The 18,155-nt window shown below is 41.7% G+C and overlaps 1 protein-coding gene across 6 annotated transcripts in view; it reads right to left on the bottom strand.

Moving 5' to 3' along the window:
* wdr95 (WD40 repeat domain 95) overlaps positions 1–18,155 on the bottom strand; it is a 94,148-nt gene that overhangs the window by 70,464 nt on the left and 5,529 nt on the right. For 2 of the 6 annotated variants that reach the window (XM_048264354.1, XM_048264355.1), the window contains 3 exons: positions 12,846–12,872; positions 12,519–12,711; positions 11,036–11,288 (listed from right to left, as the gene is read on the bottom strand). The exons of 1 other annotated variant lie outside the window; for it this stretch is intronic. In XM_048264354.1, coding sequence (XP_048120311.1) covers positions 11,036–11,288; positions 12,519–12,586 — 321 coding nt within the window. In that variant the 5' untranslated portion in view covers positions 12,587–12,711; positions 12,846–12,872. Of the gene's footprint in view, positions 1–11,035; positions 11,289–12,518; positions 12,712–12,845; positions 12,873–18,155 lie in introns of those variants that run through there. 3 more of the 6 variants (XM_048264356.1, XM_048264357.1, XM_048264361.1) reach the window with 3 other exon arrangements.

The following is an 18,155-nucleotide window of genomic DNA, read 5'->3' as shown; positions in this document are numbered from 1 at the left end:
GGCAATGGAAGTCAATAAATAATTTCCGGGTCACAGAAATCGGAAAAAATAAATATCAAAATCAGTTTTGGGCCTGAGGCCGTTTTTTAAACGTTCTACTTTTGATCTGATCATGAAATCAAAAGTCTGAAAAACAAAGCATTATTTGTTGGTTTGTATCACATTCATAAACAAATAATGAAAAAACAAGTCCTTTTTTCGTTTTTTCATTTTGGATTCTCAATTAAATATCAAATGAACGAATGATACACGGACCAGATAGGCGTACACATTCTTTGTGTGAGATGGCTCACAATAACAATGTTTGCACATGACTGACGTATTTAATTTTTACCCCCAAAACAGAATAAAGTGTTAAGAGGGGTCATGACAATTTGTTGTACATCACTTAGGTTTTGGTATGTGAGGCAAAGATGAACCTACTTTATTGTTTCAAGGCTTACATTTGCCCATGTTAAATTGTGAGATCACCAGTTAACATTGGCGTATATTTCTCACATATGTTAACCTGTGGACTAAAAGTCCAATATATAGATGGAAATTGCAAAGTCATGTTGGCAATGCGTAGTGTAGTGGTGTAGGCTATGTATAAGCAAGTCTGTTACATTTTCTGTCCATGCAACCCAAGGTTTGAATCCTAACTACATCTCTAGCACGTTTTATTTTTTCCGTTCATACAGCATGTGTCATATTTGTGTGGATAATGCTTAAATGGACATGTATTAGACATAAACTGGTGATGTTTTCAGCGATATCCATTATTTTGTCTCACTTGCAAACAGTTTGTGAAAATGTGAACCTCTGGCACTCCAGGAGTGGAGGCAGAGCAGAGCGCTCTTAAGCAAGTGGTGTTGGTGGGTGGCCAGTAGGTGGCACTCTTCCTTCTGGCCAAAAAGATCAATCCCAATGCCCCAGTGGAGTGACGGGGACCCTTTACTGTAGGAGATGCCGTCCTTTGGATGAGACGTTAAAACGAGGTCCTGACTCACTGTGGTCATTAAGGATCCCATGGCACTTATTGCAAAGAGTAGGGGGTTCTCCGGTGTCCTGGCTAAATTCCCAACCTGGCTCATTCAATCTGGCCCCCTTATTATCCCTCACTGTAATTGGCTCATTCACTCCGTCACTCTCCACCTCAAGCTGGTGTGTGGTGAGTGTTCTGGCGCATAATGGCTGTCGTGCATCACCCAGGTGGGTGCTACACATTGGTGGTGGTTAGTGAGGTCATCCCTTCCATGAGAAGCGCTTTGAGTGTCAAGAAAAGCTCTATTTGTGATTGAATCTATTTGTGGCCTGGGCTGGTTAAGAGTATATTTTGGGTATTGGATATTTCAATGTGGTAATATGGTGGCAGCATGGAGGGGAGTGTCTCCAGGATGCTGGTTTCACTGTTGAGCCTTCATGAGGTATCGTGGGCCTAACTTAACGAAACATCGGTGAATGAGGGTGCCCACTTGATAACCCCAATGACATGCCGCATACTATAGACTGCTGTTGGATGGGCCATTTGTATTGTATTTGTGACCATTTGTTGGCGGATTTGTGGGTAGTGTGCTTTTTTAAAGTTAAACTTGAGCAGGGGCTTCTGAATGTGTTTTTACCTTGGATTTTGGCACAAGGGATTTTAACATCTAATCCTGTGTATTAAAGGAGAATTCCGGTGTGATATTGACCTAAAGTGTATCGAAACATGATACCGAGTGTGAACGTATGTCTCATAGCCCATCTCGGCTTGTCCCCTGCACTCCAAAATCTGGCGCTAGTTAGCCGATGCTACCAACATCTTTTTCAATAGTGGTGCTTCGGCATCGGGCTAGCCATGCAAATAAATCACTGTTTTACACCCATTTACGAGGCTCAATGTATCTCCACACTTCATTGGTAGACTTCCGAGGGCCCTGACATTTAAAACGAGACATTGAGAACTTTGAAAAAGCACTGGTAGTTTACTTACAAGACGATTTATTTACGATTTACAGATTCCAAAAATAATTCAGTGGAAATGCATGGATTCCAGTTGCTGCTTCTGGAAGAAACTGGAATCCATGCATTTCCACTGAATTATTTTTGGAATCTAATCCCTTATCATACCTGTTCATTCTTACTGGTTGCTTTCGACTTATGGTGACTAAATTCAAGATGGCTGCAAACGTTAAACTTCGTGAAGATACTGTCTGTATAAATCGTCTTGTAAGTAAACTACCAGTGCTTTTTCAAAGTTCTCAATGTCTCGTTTGGCCCTAGGAAGTCTACCAATGAAGTGTGGAGATACATTGAGCCTAAGTAAAATGGGTGTAAAACAGTGATTTATTTGCATGGTTAGCCGATGCCAAGCACCACTACTGAAAGTTGTTGGTAGCATCGGCTAACTAGCCAGATTTTTGGAGTGCAGGGGACAAGTCGAGATGGGCTATGAGACATACGTTCACACTCGGTATCATGTTTCAATACACTTTAGGTCAATATCACACCGGAATTCTCCTTTAATGTAATGCTGAAGCTAGCGTAGGCTAGTGACTGCTGTGAGGGCAGCTGGCAACTAGGGAAAGACCTTGTGATAGCACGGAAAGACGGCTGACAGGAGGAAATAGACACTGCCGGGGCTACAATGGGTTAGCAGCTCATTGTGGCAGTAGCCCAGGCTTCACTAAGCTATGGGCTGCACCCTACTAAGCTACAGTACAACATAATGAAAAAATACCCCTAGAGACAGCGAGAGCAGGGGCGGAAGATGACTCACTTGTGATAGACATGGTTACTGACATTGGAACAAATTTGATTACGAGTAATGGCGGCCTTACATTGTACGATTTTGGTCTGTTTTCACAGTCGGCGACTAAATTTCCAAAGTCGGACAGAAATCATGGAGTTGTATTGGAATCGGCAGCCCCCGTCCAACTAGATCGTTAAGTGTAAGGTGCCAATCTTAGTGGTTTTAAGTCAGTCGGAGTCAGTCCTTTTCTAGTTTTGCCGTTACGACAATATCAAACATGTTTGATATTATCGCAAGTCTTTCTAGTTGTGGCTCATGCAAATAGTGACGTGAACTATAAAAAACAATAGTGACCTCTCTCCAAAACCAAACAGGAAGGGGCAAAGTAGGCGACAGCTGTAGCCTATAAGATTCTTTGTTATTCTTATAATATTTGTCATTTCTTATACATATGTAGTCGGCTCTTCCACGTGACAGAACAACTCTATATCGGTTAGGGATGTCACGCATGAAACAATGCTGCAGAAACACGAAAATATGACTTTGAGTTTAGAAGGCTATCATTTCAGTTGCTGTTTATCTATTGCACGATGGGTAATCATTTAAAGGAATCTAGTTGCAGTCTTGTAATTAGTGACCCTGCAAGATCCCAAGTCATTGCAAAATCATAGTCTGTGACTTAAAACTCTACTACTTGTCTTTAGATGTGAGAGGGTCTAAGACTGTAGTCTTTCAAAAATCTTTTCCAAATCTTTGCAAATCTTTCCAAAGTCTGTCAGTGTAAGGAGGGCTTAAGGAAAACATGTTTGTGGAAGCCACTAGTTCAGAGAAAACTGAGAAAAATGTGTGCAGATGTGTGTGTGTGGTTGGCAGAAGGTTACAAGTCTAAAGGGCCTGAAAATTCATCTAGGGAAAAAGAAGTGCTTGGTAGAGGGAACACAGGGTCCCCGCATTGATAGCTATTTCTCAAGAAGTGCATCAAGTCAGTCGGTTGAAGTTCAGCGACAGGAAGAAACCCACAGTTCACAGGACATCAGCACCCCTGTTGTTGAGGAAAGTTCTAGCACTGAGGCAGAAAGAGAGGCCAGTCAGCCAAGGAGGGAGAAGATTAATGGTCATAGGCCTGGGGTTAGATGGCCAGGCGCAGCAGAATGTAGAATGTGGGAAGATGTTAATAGTGATTTGGTCAGCATCCTGGGTCAGCTCAAGGGGACGGCTGAAAGCCAATTAGAGAAAATGGGAGACATTATTTATAGCTATGGTAAGGAAAGATTTGGGACTATTGAGATAAGGACAAAACGGCAACATGAGGTAGTCAAATCTAGGCGCCAGCAGGAGATCGATAAACTTATCAAGGAGAGGAGGCAGCTTAAGAAGCAGTGGAGAAAAGCTACAGATGATGAGAAGGAAGGTATTGACTGTCTACAGGCAGATGTGAGGGAGCGGTTGGCAGTGCTAAGAAGAGCTGAAACTATTAGGAAAAATAGTACGAAGAAATCACGAGCTCGACTAGCATTCTATAAAGACCCATTTAAGTTTGTTAAGTCTTTATTCGTAATGCAGAAGAGTGGTAGTCTTTTGGAACCTAAGCAGAAGCTTGAGGAGTATTCAGAGGGAGTGCACAAAGATAGGGAGCGGTTTAGAGAGATGGTACTTCCTGCTGATATCCCACCTATTGGTGAATTAAGTAGCCAATGCGACGATAGTCCACCAAGGTGGAAAGAGGTGCAAGAACTAATAAAACGTGCAAGGGCCTCTTCAGCCCCGGGACCTAATGGAGTGCCCTACCTGTTGTATAAGAGTGCACCAGATGTTTTAAGATTTCTATGGCAATTGATGAAGATAGTTTGGAAAAAGCAGAGTATTCCCAAGGCTTGGCGGAGGGCTGGGGGAATATTTATTCCCAAAGAAAAGGATGCAGTGGAGATTAATCAATTTAGGCCAATTAGTCTACTGAATGTTGAAGGGAAGGTTTTCTTCAGTGTGGTGGCACGGAGACTGACAAATTACCTTGAAAGGAATAAATTAATTGATACCACGGTGCAAAAAGCTGGAATTCCTGGCTTCTCCGGGTGCTTAGAGCATACCAGCATGATTTGGCACCAAATTCAATTAGCAAAGCGTGAGAAGAGAGACCTGCATGTTGTGTTCTTGGATTTGGCTAATGCTTTTGGGTCTGTGCCACATAGTCTGTTGTGGGAGGCCTTTGATTATTTCAGAATCCCGGGTAGCATTAAAAGCCTAGTAAAAGCATACTTTCTGGATATTCAATTATGTTTTACTACAGCTGATTACACCACAGGGTGGCAACAACTCGAGATAGGAATCATGGCGGGATGTACCATCTCCCCACTTGCTTTTACAATGGCAATGGAGGTCATCATTAGGGCCTCAAAATGGGTAGTGGGTGGGAAGAAGTTGCAGGGAGGGCCACGCCTCCCCCCGATTAGGGCTTTCATGGACGACATGACAACCTTGACGTCAACCGTTCCATGCACCAACAGGTTGCTGGATAAGTTAAATAGCAATCTGCAATGGGCCAGAATGAAGGTGAAGCAGGGTAAGTCTAGGAGTCTCAATTGTTAAAGGGAAGGTAATAGATAAGAAGTTTGCTATAAATAAGGAGGGGATTCCCACAGTTCTGGAGAAACCAGTGAAGAGTCTGGGAAGGTGGTATGATGCAAGCCTTAGTGATAAATCACAGGTTGAAGACTTGAGACAGGTCACTAGGCAAGGTATTGCAGAAATTGACATGTCAGGGCTGCCAGGTAAGCTCAAGCTGTGGTGTTTGCAGTTTGGTTTATTGCCTCGGCTAATGTGGCCATTGACAGTTTATGAAGTTCCTCTGTCAAAGGTAGAGAGGTTGGAAAAAATTATCAACTCCTTTGTCAGAAAATGGCTCGGAGTCCCACGCTGCTTAAGCAGTGTAGCCTTGTATGGGAAGGGCATTGTAGAGTTGCCAATATCTAGTCTGACAGAGGAATTTAAGTGTGCTAAGGCTAGATTGGAAAGTTGCACCCACAGTTAATGCAGGGAGGAAGTGGAACCCAGAGCAGGCAGTTAAGCAAGCTCAATCAGCATTGAAGCATAGGGATATAATGGGCCATGTGCAGCACGGGCGGGGGGGTCTAGGGGTGGGCATGAGTAAACCCTTGTGGAGTAAGGCTTCTGCAAGAGAAAAGAGGAAAATGGTAGTGGAGGAAATGCATAGACAGGAGGAGGCTGTAAGATGTACTAAGGCAGTGTCACAGGCAAAACAAGGGCAGTGGGTGAACTGGGAAGGGGTGGAAAAAAGACGGATTAAATGGAAAGATCTATGGGGCATGGAAGCTGGTAAGATCAGATTTATGTTAGGTGCTACATATGATGTGCTCCCATCTCCCAAGAACTTAAGTCAATGGTTTGGTGAGGATGATAAATGCATACTTTGCTCGTGTGGTGGGCAGTCTCCACCATATCCTATCAGGGTGCAAGGTAAGTCTCACCCAGGGGCGTATAATGCGGCGCCATAACCAGGTATTGAAATGTGTGGCAGCGCAATAGAGGATAAAAGGAGAGAGAAGTCAATTCATCAGCAGCTAGTAAAGGGGTAAGGCAAATTAACTTTGTACGTCAGGGGGATAAACCTTGTTCCGCGAAGGCCAGGTGTAAAACCGGCCAGTTGAAAAATGGGGCGGGCTGGGAAATGAAGGTTGATCTTGGCCAGCAGATGGCGGTACCTCCACATATAGTGAGTACTAAACTACGACCCGACGTAATTCTATGGTCGGATTCAGAGAAGATAGTTTACTTCATTGAACTCACTGTTCCTTGGGAAGACAGAGTGGAAGTGGCCAATGAGCTGAAGAGAGCTAAATACACTGAAATAGCAGAGGCAGCCAAGCGAGGTTGGAGTGCACGATTAAGGCCTATTGAAATCGGTGCACGTGGGTTTGTGGCCAGATCTGCTATTGGCTTGCTGTCTGAATTGGGCATTTGTGGTCGAAGTCTAAGGCAGGTGGTTAGTAACATGTCTTTAGCAGCAGAACGGGCAAGCGAATGGTTGTGGGAGAAGTTACCCTTCCTGGGGCGCAAGCTAAGGTAAGCCAACTGGCTCATTTGTTTTGTGTTTGTGATGGACTGTGCCTAGGTTGATGGTACTTGGCTAAGGTTTTTTATGGTATATGGTTCAGTCCGCATCAACGGGACAGACCCACCTAGCCAACTTAGACCATGCCTAGGTTGGTTAAGGGTATTTGGATGTTTGTTGTGGTAATATGGTGGCAGCATGGGGCGTAAGCAAACTGGCTAATTTGTTTTGTGTTTGCGATGGGGCCTAAGCTAACTGGCTAAGCTAACTGGCTCATTTGTTTTGTGTAACTTATTTTGTTTGTGATGGGCTGTGCCTAGGTTGATGGTTGGTTGGCCAAGGTTTTTATGGCTATGGTTCAGTCCACATCAACGGAACGGACCAACCTAGCCAACCTTGACCATGCCTGGGCTGGGTAAGAGTATTTTGGGTATTGGATATTTCAATGTGGTAATATGGTAGCAGCATGGAGGGGAGTGTCTCCAGGATGCTGGTTTCACTGTTAAGCCTTCATGAGGTGTCGTGGGCCTAACTTAACGAAACATCGGTGAATGAGGGTGCCCACTTGATAACCCCAATGACATGCCACATACTATATACTGCTGTTGGATGGACCATTTGTATTGTGTTTGTGACCATTTGTTGGCGGATTTGTGGGTAGTGTGCTTTTTTTTACTTGAGCAGGGGCTTCTGATTGTGTTTTTACCTTGGATTTTGGCACAAGGGATTTTAACATCTAATCCTGTGTATTAATGTAATCTACTAGATTTATCTGCAGCCTTTGATACTGTTAACCATGACATTCTTCTTTCTATACCATCTGAACTGGGAATTTCTGGAAAAGCTCTTGACTGGTTTGAACCTTACCTTAAAGGGCGTTCTTTCAACGTATCTTGGCAGGGACGGGTATCTAAGTCTCATGACCTCACCACAGGTGTGCCTCAGGGATCAGTATTAGGACCCTTGCTTTTCTCTATTTACACCACTTCCTTAGGTGAGACCATTCGCTCCCATGGATTTGACTATCACTGTTATGCAGAAGACACTCAACTTTACCGGTCTTTCCCACCTGATGACTCTAGCGTTTCCCACCAGATTTCTACATGCCTTAAGGATATTTCAGCCTGGATTAAAGATCGGCACCTTCAGCTTAATCTCTCAAAAACAGAGTTTTTGGTGTTTCCAGCTAAAACAGCTTTTCCCCAACTGATTAACATCCAGCTTGACTCAACTTCACTGACCCCAACTAGATCGGCACATAATTTGGGCGTTGTAATTGATGACCGACTTAAGGCGAGACACGGCAGGTGAAAACATCGTTTTTTCATGCACTGGTCAATTTCGAGATTTTGGGCTAATTTGCTACCTTAGCATGTATTCTTTCACACTACTACACCAACAAAGCCCGATATACACATTTAGGTGTTTATTTCATTACATTTTATCTACTCGCGCCTGTATATTTCTCCTAAATTCACCAAAAGTTACTCTTCTAACGTTTCATGCTCTACCGCGACCGTGCTACAAAACATAACATCTGTAGTACCGTTGGAAAGCTCTGTTTTTCCTGCATGACGTTGTGCTATCCAAATATGGACACTTCCTTTGTAACTGCAACCAATCGCGAAAGTTCAAAGGCGAGTCTAGGCTGAGAACGGAATCTCTTGGCTGTGTTCCAAGGCTGTTTTCTCAAATTGAGTTTTTCTCATTTTCCAGTAGAAACATCTCAGCCTATGTAGCACCTATCTACACCAAACTTTCCAGATATACACTTAGCAGTGTTCTGAAGATATTTACAGAGGGATTTGTTAATAAATCATTCCTGGCCTGATTTATGTGACATTTTAATCAAAAATATATGGCAAAAATCGATTTTTTAAGGCTATGGACAGTATATTCTGATTTCCTAGGTAATGAAAGCAGATATCCTGAAATCCCTCTGTAATTTTATTTTTATCTAGTATGCAAACAAAATGAAAAAATAATTTTGTACCTGGCTTTATCATATGTTCAGATCTATCTACCCGAAAATATATGCAAATTTGCGCATATTTAATGAGATAATGCCTAATTTGCATAATTAGACATTCGAATTTCAAAAACTTCTAATACATTTTTTGTTCATACTTGTGTAAGTAATCAAATGAGGAAGTTTCATGGTGATGTCTATTATTTTAAAATTTTACCCTATTCACCTGTAGTGTCTCGCCTTAACTTCTCTGAGCATATAGCTTCTATTGCAAAATCATGTCGGTTTATGCTTTACAACAGTGGTCCCCAAACTACGGCCCGCCACCTCATTTTGGGTGACCCCCCAAAACATGTCTGTGGTACATAGCATCCGGCCCGCACGGGAGTACGACATCGTCAAACTATAACCTCCATAATTTCCCCCATTCATTCTCTATGGCAAGTCTTAACAATACACGTAATACTCTTTTTGTCCACTGGTAGTTGTTTTGGCGCTGTTTTGCGTTTGCCATCGAAAACGGAATGAACCTACCTGCAAACAATGTAAGAGGCCTATGCTGACTGCATCAGTGCTCAAAGTATTCTAAAAGTTTATCAATGAATTGTTAATAACTAACTAACTTCTATTCAAGTCATATTTCTGGGACTTTCTGGGATAATTATTTCTATTTTTTATTCACTCTTCAAATGTTCATACATAATACAAAAGTTCTCATCAGGTGAGTGAATGTTAGAATGGTGGTCATTTCAGATGTTTTTGCCAGCACTTCATAAAACTCTCATAGTTTGAGAACTTTAAATTGCAGTAGCCTATGATTAAATGTAATAGAATATTCAACTATATTATTTATGCTGGTCTCTAGACCTTACTGTTGCACTGTTGGACTAATGTTGGACTACTTTTTGCACCTTCACCATGACACCCACTCTCTTGAGCACCTTGCCAGGCACACACAACTAAGGACTATGGTTGGACTACTGTTTGCACCTTCACCATGACACTCACTCCCTTTAGCACCTCACCAGTCCTGGCCCTGTCACTACAAGCGTCTTATGCTTGATCACCCTCAAGCACATTGGACTTTCTTAATTTAACTTATATAGTGTATTTAGTATTTAGTTTTGTTGTTTTCTTATCTTATCTTCTACTGTCTTTATTGTACAGTGGAGTTTAGTTATATGTTTATACTATACTAATGTTTACCATTTCTGTTGTAAGTGCATGTTGTGTGTTATGTCTGTATGCTACTGAGACCCTTGAATTTCCCCTTGAGGATCAATAAAGTATCTCTATCTATCTATCTATCTAACTAAGGTAGACTGTTGTTGTTCACAGCACTAAGCTATTTATGGTTACTGATATACTGAGTCTCTGGCCCTCTCTTAGACCCAGGCATAGTGAGCTGGCCCTCAGAAGAAAAAGTTTGGGGACAACTGCTTTACAACATTAGGAAGATCAGACCTTATCTGACACAAGATTCCACACAACTTTTTGTTCAGACCATGGTCATCTCTAAGCTGGACTATTGTAATTCACTATTAGCTGGCTTACCCGCTTGTGTAATAAGATCATTACAGCTGATTCAGAATGCTGCAACATGACTGGTCTTCAATCAGCCAAAGAGGACACATGTAACTCCTCTCCTAGTTACTCTCCATTGGCTCCCTATATTAGCCAGAATTAAATCGACAGGAATGTCACTCTTGCCTGTCCTCAAAATGTGAGAGCCCTGCTGCCAGTGTGAATTGTCAGTCTCGGTAAGGTATCGCTAGAGTAACGATAGGCTACACAATAAATGGTGGTGGGAAAAACAGTGGCTACAGGCCGTTCCTCTTTAAAATCCCCCGCAACTGCATGCATTTAGTTGGCTGACCTCTTGTTTAGACCCAACGAATCCGAGCAAACTGCAGGTAATGTTGCACAAGAGCCCAGTTAAGCAGACGGGCAGGATGACCGTCTGTTAAATCACCGCCGGCCAAAAATCCACAGGCAAAACAGTGCTCTCACCACTGTGTTTGCCTCGCCATCTAATTTAAAACAAAGAGCCTGCAACCCGGTAGCTATCTACCTGTTACAACAGGTCACGTGAATGACATGTCAGGTGAATGAATCAGGTGACCCTCTAGCCTTACCCTTAGGGGATGGAGAAAAGTTGAGAAGCACGTTTATTTTCTTTTGTATAGTACACAGCATCATAAATGGGCAGTCATTATTTATCACATTAAACTATATGATTTTTATGATTTACAATTGGTTACACAGGATCAATGCCATCTCATACCTTCAGCTTGCAGAGGCCATTAGTGGAGTCAGCTGTGAAGTGTGCATCTACGCTCGATTTTGTGCTGCCAGCCAGAGCCAGGGAATGTCTGCGCTTCTCCTGCCTCAGCAGATCTCTCTCAAGGCTCTCAGGCCTTAGGTGAGCAGAAAAACCTAAAGGGGCAACTCGAGGAGGTATACCATCTACTTCTGTTCTGATTCCTATGCCCTTCGCCATACACACTTCAGCAAGCCCATCGACATCAGAGAAAATGCTGAAAAGACATGTATGACATTACATTTACACACATTCACTTTATGTGAAAGACTGCATTCATTTCTCACAAATAGTGGTAATAATAAGGGATTAATGAAAATGATGAAAATAAAATATGACAAAAGGCTGCTTGGTGTCCATCTTGATTCCAGCGACTAACGACATGGCAAGCGCGGGAAAAATGGCATAAACGTTGCCATGACAACGACAATCTCTACCAATCAAAGGCTCTGCTTTTACACGTTAGAATTAGTACTTTTCCGTTAAATCACAAATACATTTTTTTTCCCTCAAAACAAGGTTGATGCCCCATTAACTTTTGGCGTCTATATGAGCATGTACAATCGCTTAGTCATGTCGTAGCTGGTTTTAGGTCTACCATGGACAGTTAAGATTTTATGGCTTATACTCCAGAAATTGTATTGAATTATTACTTCGGAATCGGCAGTGGGCGGTAGACTGTCTATAGTGGCAGTGGGCGGGACTGCATATAGTGGCAGTGGGCGGGACTGCCTATCAGCAACCCGGTGCAGCAATCCGGGGAGTTCTTTGCCTCCGACTCGTCCATTAATTGCGTATAACGGCACACCTCGGCGGCTGCTGTCCCTTACTTTAAATTGTTCAAGGACATCAAGAGGCAGGAGTAATATTGGAATCCAAGATATGTTGTTTATCAGAACATAGATTAATTGCCTGTGGGGATTACACTGGACCTTGGAACCTTCTCTAAATTGCTGCCAGAGTATTGATGCTTTCCCATAACCCTGGCAACTGTAAACAGACAAAAATTAAATAAATCCAATTGCCCTGTGATCACTACAAAGACTATGCTACATTAGATGTAGCTGCATGGCCCTTATTATTTGTGGGGAAGCTGATGTAAACTCATCTGGGGTGTTTATTCCTCATAGAGAATGTGAAGTTGACAACACGCCATGTTGAATTTTTGTTCACGTGCAGCCATGTAATGAGGGTTCCCACCAATAGAAATGAAAAGTATTCAAATAGTTGACAGGGTAAACAGAACATTCCTCACAAGATAAGTGCCCCTGGCCCCCATATAAACATAAATCACATTCTCTATAGTATCTCTTCACAAAACCAATGATCCAATGAACCAATTTCTTAACTTGATCCTGGGTAAATTACTGAGAGCAACACACTATTTACCACATACTGTATGTTAGACTATGAAGAGTTAAGAACCATGCATACTTTTATAGAATACCTGGATATTTTTTTAGTCTCCATTTTCGCTGCAGCTGAGGAAGGCCGGCATTTCTTGTCCAGTGGCATTTTGTTTGTCCTAGTAAGTGGAGTGTTCCAATCCAGAAAATTTTCCCCTCAAGTAGACAGCATTACCCCAGGCAGGCGTCATATTACCTGCCACTCTAGTATTACCCCTGCTGCAGGTAGGCTTCCTAGCAACAACAAACATGATTGGCATTGAAAGTACTGACTCTTTCAGTAGTGTGTGTTTCTAAAGCATGTACAGCAACCTTCACAGTTTGCCTACCCTGATAAGGATGGATAAAAAATGCCAAAGGAAATGTACCTTTTGGTGAATTAGATTAATCTCACCCTGAAAAATAAGAAAATAAATCCAACCTTTAATTTAAGTTATTTTTCTTTTAAAAAAATAAAGAGGGTCCCCCCCCCCCCAAGAAAATCCAATGTGTCACAATTACTGGCACTGCTAGAAAATATTCAACAAGATATAACTGGAGTTTTTTCCCATTCATATGTAGCCTACATTTGATTTAATCATATTGAAATGGGGAGACAACCTTCCTCGACATCAATAGATCTCTATAAAATATTGTCCAAAAGGGACACTTTTCTTGCAGTTAGGTACATATAAACAGCACAAAGATACACAAAGACACAAGATGGGGGGGAAAAGACACAGGTTAATTTAAGGTAAGAAACTGTCTTATCTATCTATGTTTCTGACAGATGGTCATCAGAATCATTTATATGCAATAAAGCAAAATTGTGCAAATTGAGCAGGCGTATTGCACTAGGAATAAAAGAGTTTTTTTGTCCTATTGGATAAAAGGGGACTCTTAGTCTCCAGCCTGAGGGAAGAGCTTCAAATGAACAATGAAGGGGATGTTTTTTACAGACTTTTCCTGAATTTTTGGTCAACGATTCTGGGACGCGAAACACCAGGGCTCATGACACTTGGTGGGCATGTAGCCCCACTAGCTTTTTATGGAAGATTTTGGTCTGCACTGGGCTCCCTGAATGCCGAAAAATACAGTTTCCGCTAAATAACTACCCGAACCGTTGTGCCAAAGATGTCGAAATTGTGATTCATTTGTGATTTGCATGGACACATGCACACACACACACACACACATATGCTGCATGCACACGCTAACACACATACAGTGATAGCCAAAAGTGTTGGCACCCATGCTAAAGTTGACTGAATTAAAATAGAATTAAAATAGCCCCACAATCAAAATAGCCCCACATCATCACATACCCTTCACCATACCTAGAGATTGGCATGGTGTTATTTCAGTTAGCCTATTAGCTGGTTTGATTTGCATTGAGCTCAATGAGCATCAAACCAGCTAATAGGCTAACTGAAATCACACCATGCCAATCTCTAGGTATGGTGAAGGGTATGTGATGATGGGGCTATTTTTTTTCCAAAGGCCAAGGTAACTTTATCAGGATGCACAGTATTCTGGATCCATGAAATAACTGGCCTTTAAACATAAAAATCTGCCTGTCTCTATGGGAATTTAACATAGGGGTGGCAATACTTATGACCCCTGTATTTTAAGGAAGAACATTTATTTATTTATAATACATTATTCATTCACTAAGAAAATTGGTGTCTTTAAAGGTTAGATATTTCCTAATTTTTCACTTAAGGCATTAAGATCAATTTCCAAAAGATGATTTTATATTCCTCTTTTCAGTCAACTTTAGCATGGGTGCCAACACTTTTGGCCATCACTGTACAACCACACGCACGCACACACACACATGCATAAAGACAAACTGACAAGCACACAAATACATACACACAGGCATGCACGCACACACACATGCATAATCACACACACACACACACCCTCACAGACACATAGACACACACACACACACACACATACATGTAGATAAACACACATGCACACACACACACACAAACACAATCATTACCCCCCCCCCACACACACACACACACACAAACACACACCAGTCCACATTCACTCATTTAATGGCGTGATTTTGTGATCAAACACTGGACACTGGGGGCTGTATTTTGGGCACCAGCGCATGGCGTAAAACTCGTTTTCACCCGCGGAAAGTTTAATTTGGTATTTTGCACGTTTATTTTTTAAACATTGCGCCCAGGGGTGTGGCAATTAACAACCTAAGGAGGGGCCTGGCGCGTTGTCTAAAAATCGCTATCTTACACCACCTAAACCTGGTCAGAAGTCACTGGCGAGTTGTTCATATGCTATTTTAAGAGCGCATGTCAACAGTCATATTGGCAGGTGCAAGCACCATCAAAATACAAACATACAAATTGCACGATTACAATGGGAAACATAATTAGAATAAAGATATTACAAAATACTGTACATCTCATAATGAGTAGTTACTCACCATCATTTGCAAATTGGTAATGACGGTTAAAAGTGATTAGGGGAGAGGCGAGAGACACGTATGGAGCACAGCTGAAGACGACTGTCACGAGATATAAGCAACCCTCTGCAGGATAAATGTTGTTTTATTCAGTCATTTGAGCAATATTAGGGTAAGTGTTGCTTTTTCCAGCCTATGTTTTCGGTGGTAACCCATTGTCAATAGTGAAAGTAACTGCATATAACTGTCTTGTCGTTGACTGACTTCTTGGTGAAGTTAGTTTCACTTTGCCAATGAGTTCAAATAATAGACGAGTGCAAATGTGTGAAGGCTATGCTAGGTTTTAGTAAAGCATGGTTTAAGAATGACTATTCCATATGGTCTCTCGCTAAGCAGCCCCTTCAAATGCGCCGTTGAATGCCAAAAATACCGATGCATTTATTTTACATATCATACAAGCTGTTAAAGGAATGACAGATGTCATTCTCATTGGTTTAAAATGATGTTACGCCCCAAACACACCCATATGACTGATTAAAAAGCCTAGGAACACCTTGTTGCGCCATGCTCTCCACGTTTGATAACGAAACCCCTTCAACTGGACATCCTACTAAATTTGAATAGACTTTTGACGAGTGACGATGCACTTTAGAATGTCATGATAGGGCCCTGGGTGCAAAGGGGTTGTTCTTATGTTTCTTAATCAGTCATGGGTGTGTTTTTGGGTGTAACATCCTTTAAACCAATGAGAATGACATCTGTCATTCCCTTTAACAGCAAGCAGCGCAACTTCAAACAGCGCTTCAGAATTTTGATAATATTTGAAGGAATCTGCTTGCATGCGAGACCGTATGGCACAGGGATTCGACTAAACCTTCCTTTCTAAAACCTGTTTGTGAATAGCAGAGTATAGCCTACATCGGGGGTCTCCAACCTTTTTGGGAATGAGGGCTACCTGAAGGACCCGAAATCATATGGAGGGCTACTCATTTGAAACAAACAAACCCTCGCCCCTTTTTTGCAAGGGTAATCCTCCTAAATAATAGGCCTGTGTGATTTTTACATTTCAGTTATCAATATTATGTAGGCCTATACGCCTTTTTATATATTAAGCAACTGTATTTTCATCTGATTCTTGAATACTTAAATATCAATATGCACTACCAACATGTTTCTCCATTTCAATTTAATTTCATTTCCATGGGGGAATCTAATCTAATTTTTTAAATGAAAAAAGCAATCTTTTTGAGCAATTAATAATTTAGGTTACAATTTTTAGCATTACCCACCATTAAGAATTCAGAGGCTGTTTAAGTTCTGACTTCAGTGGACAATTTGGTTGTAAAATTTCAATAGCAATCACCAACACCCCCCTAAGACGCCTTTTATAGTTATCGCACATCTGAAATCTCTCCATGATTAAGATAAAAAAGATTTTGTTTTTCGCCAGGTAATGCACAGTCCTATTGCATGGCATGCATGCCACAAGATTTTCAGCGCCATTGCTACACCAGTAGGCTATGGAGGAGAAAGGGCCCGTGTGGTACAGACCCGTTTATTAGGTATCAGCCGGCTTTATTGAAATGTGAAATGTGATTGGTAAGTATCCTGAAAAATCTGTTTGCTACACATTTGCTAACAGGTTTGTTTAGGTTCACCCAGGCTACAAGTTCGTAACATTTTCCCACCAGCTCAACTAATAGGCCTAAACAACATAAGCTAGGCTACAAACACAATAGGGGGGACTTTACACATAAGTGTAAATATTTTTTTTTTAATCATATCAACAACCTGGCTGTAGAAGTGCAATCAGACAGATTAAGTAGGTGTTAATTCCACTGTTCCCATCGATATTCAGGCTGTCTTCATGCCTCAGTCATCTCCATGGTCAAACTGGAACAACACAAAATAAACATCAGCCATTTGTTCCTTTTTGAAAATAGGCTAACTCACAATTACACTCATCTTTTATCATCAGTGATCCTGTTAGCTTATCACCGTTTTTCCAAAATAGTTATTGTGATGGCTGTTTTGCTCACTGTAAGCTAATAAGCTATATATTGCTGGAAAATAATAGTTAACCTTACAGTAAAGTTATCAATAGCTTGGCTGCTTGTTGTTGTCTCTGAATAAACCAACAAAGAGATGAAAAGCAGATAGCCTACCATGAAAAGCAGATAGCCTACCTTGAAAAGTTGGGCTGCATCCTAGTCCAACCGCAGGCTGGCTAATCATGTCAAAAGGTTGATAGTGAGCAAAGCAACGATCCTTGATTAACGTTACTGCCCGGACTTCAGCATGCTTGGCAAGAATATGGGGTTGTCTCATAGCACTGTTAGATCTGACACAAACAACAATTGACTATGGGAACATAGTGCACCCCCATGGTTTCTAAATTTGTGCCATTCCAAAATACCTTTTTTTCTTTAGCAGTCAATTTAGCAGAATCAGCATATTAATTAATGTCAGTATTACCACCTGGGTCTGCTGTGAAAAAATGGTCCTTCGGCTCATAATATCCGTATCACAGGTTTGGGCCAAATCAGTGTTTTGTATTTTAAACGCATCTTCTGACTTCCAGGTTAAGTTGCGGAAATCGGACCTGGGACAAATATGTAAACCGGTGATAAAACAGCAATGCTAGCAGAGCAGAAACCTCTATCAGTTGCAGATCTGGCCCACAGTCAGATACCGTATGTGCGCTACAGACGGATCTAAAGGCTTTTATGCAGATCCGGCCCAAAGGAAATTGTTATCTGGGTTCTCAGCATATTCGTCGGCTGACTTTTCGACCTTTTTTGAAAAAGCTGGTGATGGAGTTAGCTTCGCGAGCAGCCACTATAGCTTGGTGCTTACCTTTGGCATGGCTAGTCAAAGCTGCCTTGCCCATGTTTGATAGGCTATGTCAAATGTTTTACTGCACAAGACACATTTAGCTTTCCCTGGGTCCTGTACCTTCTCCAACCACGATTTGTATTTTTCTAGGTGAAGCCAGATATTGTTAAATGAACATCTTCCAGGCATCGTGTATCGTGTGGCTCATTTGTTTTGTGTTTGTGATGGACTGTGCCTAGGTTGATGGTACTTGGATAAGGTTTTTTATGGTTTATGGTTCAGTCCGCATCAACGGGACGGACCAACCTAGCCAACTTAGACCATGCCTAGGTTGGTTAAGGGTATTTGGATGTTTGTTGTGGTAATATGGTGGCAGCATGGGGCGTACAGTAAGCTAACTGGCTAGTTTGTTTTGTGTTTG

Source organism: Alosa alosa, chromosome 15 (assembly GCF_017589495.1).
Source record: "Alosa alosa isolate M-15738 ecotype Scorff River chromosome 15, AALO_Geno_1.1, whole genome shotgun sequence".
Classification (NCBI taxonomy): domain Eukaryota; kingdom Metazoa; phylum Chordata; class Actinopteri; order Clupeiformes; family Clupeidae; genus Alosa; species Alosa alosa.
The sequence above is the reverse complement of the archived record's forward strand: the minus strand, read 5'-3'. Positions and strand labels throughout refer to the sequence as shown.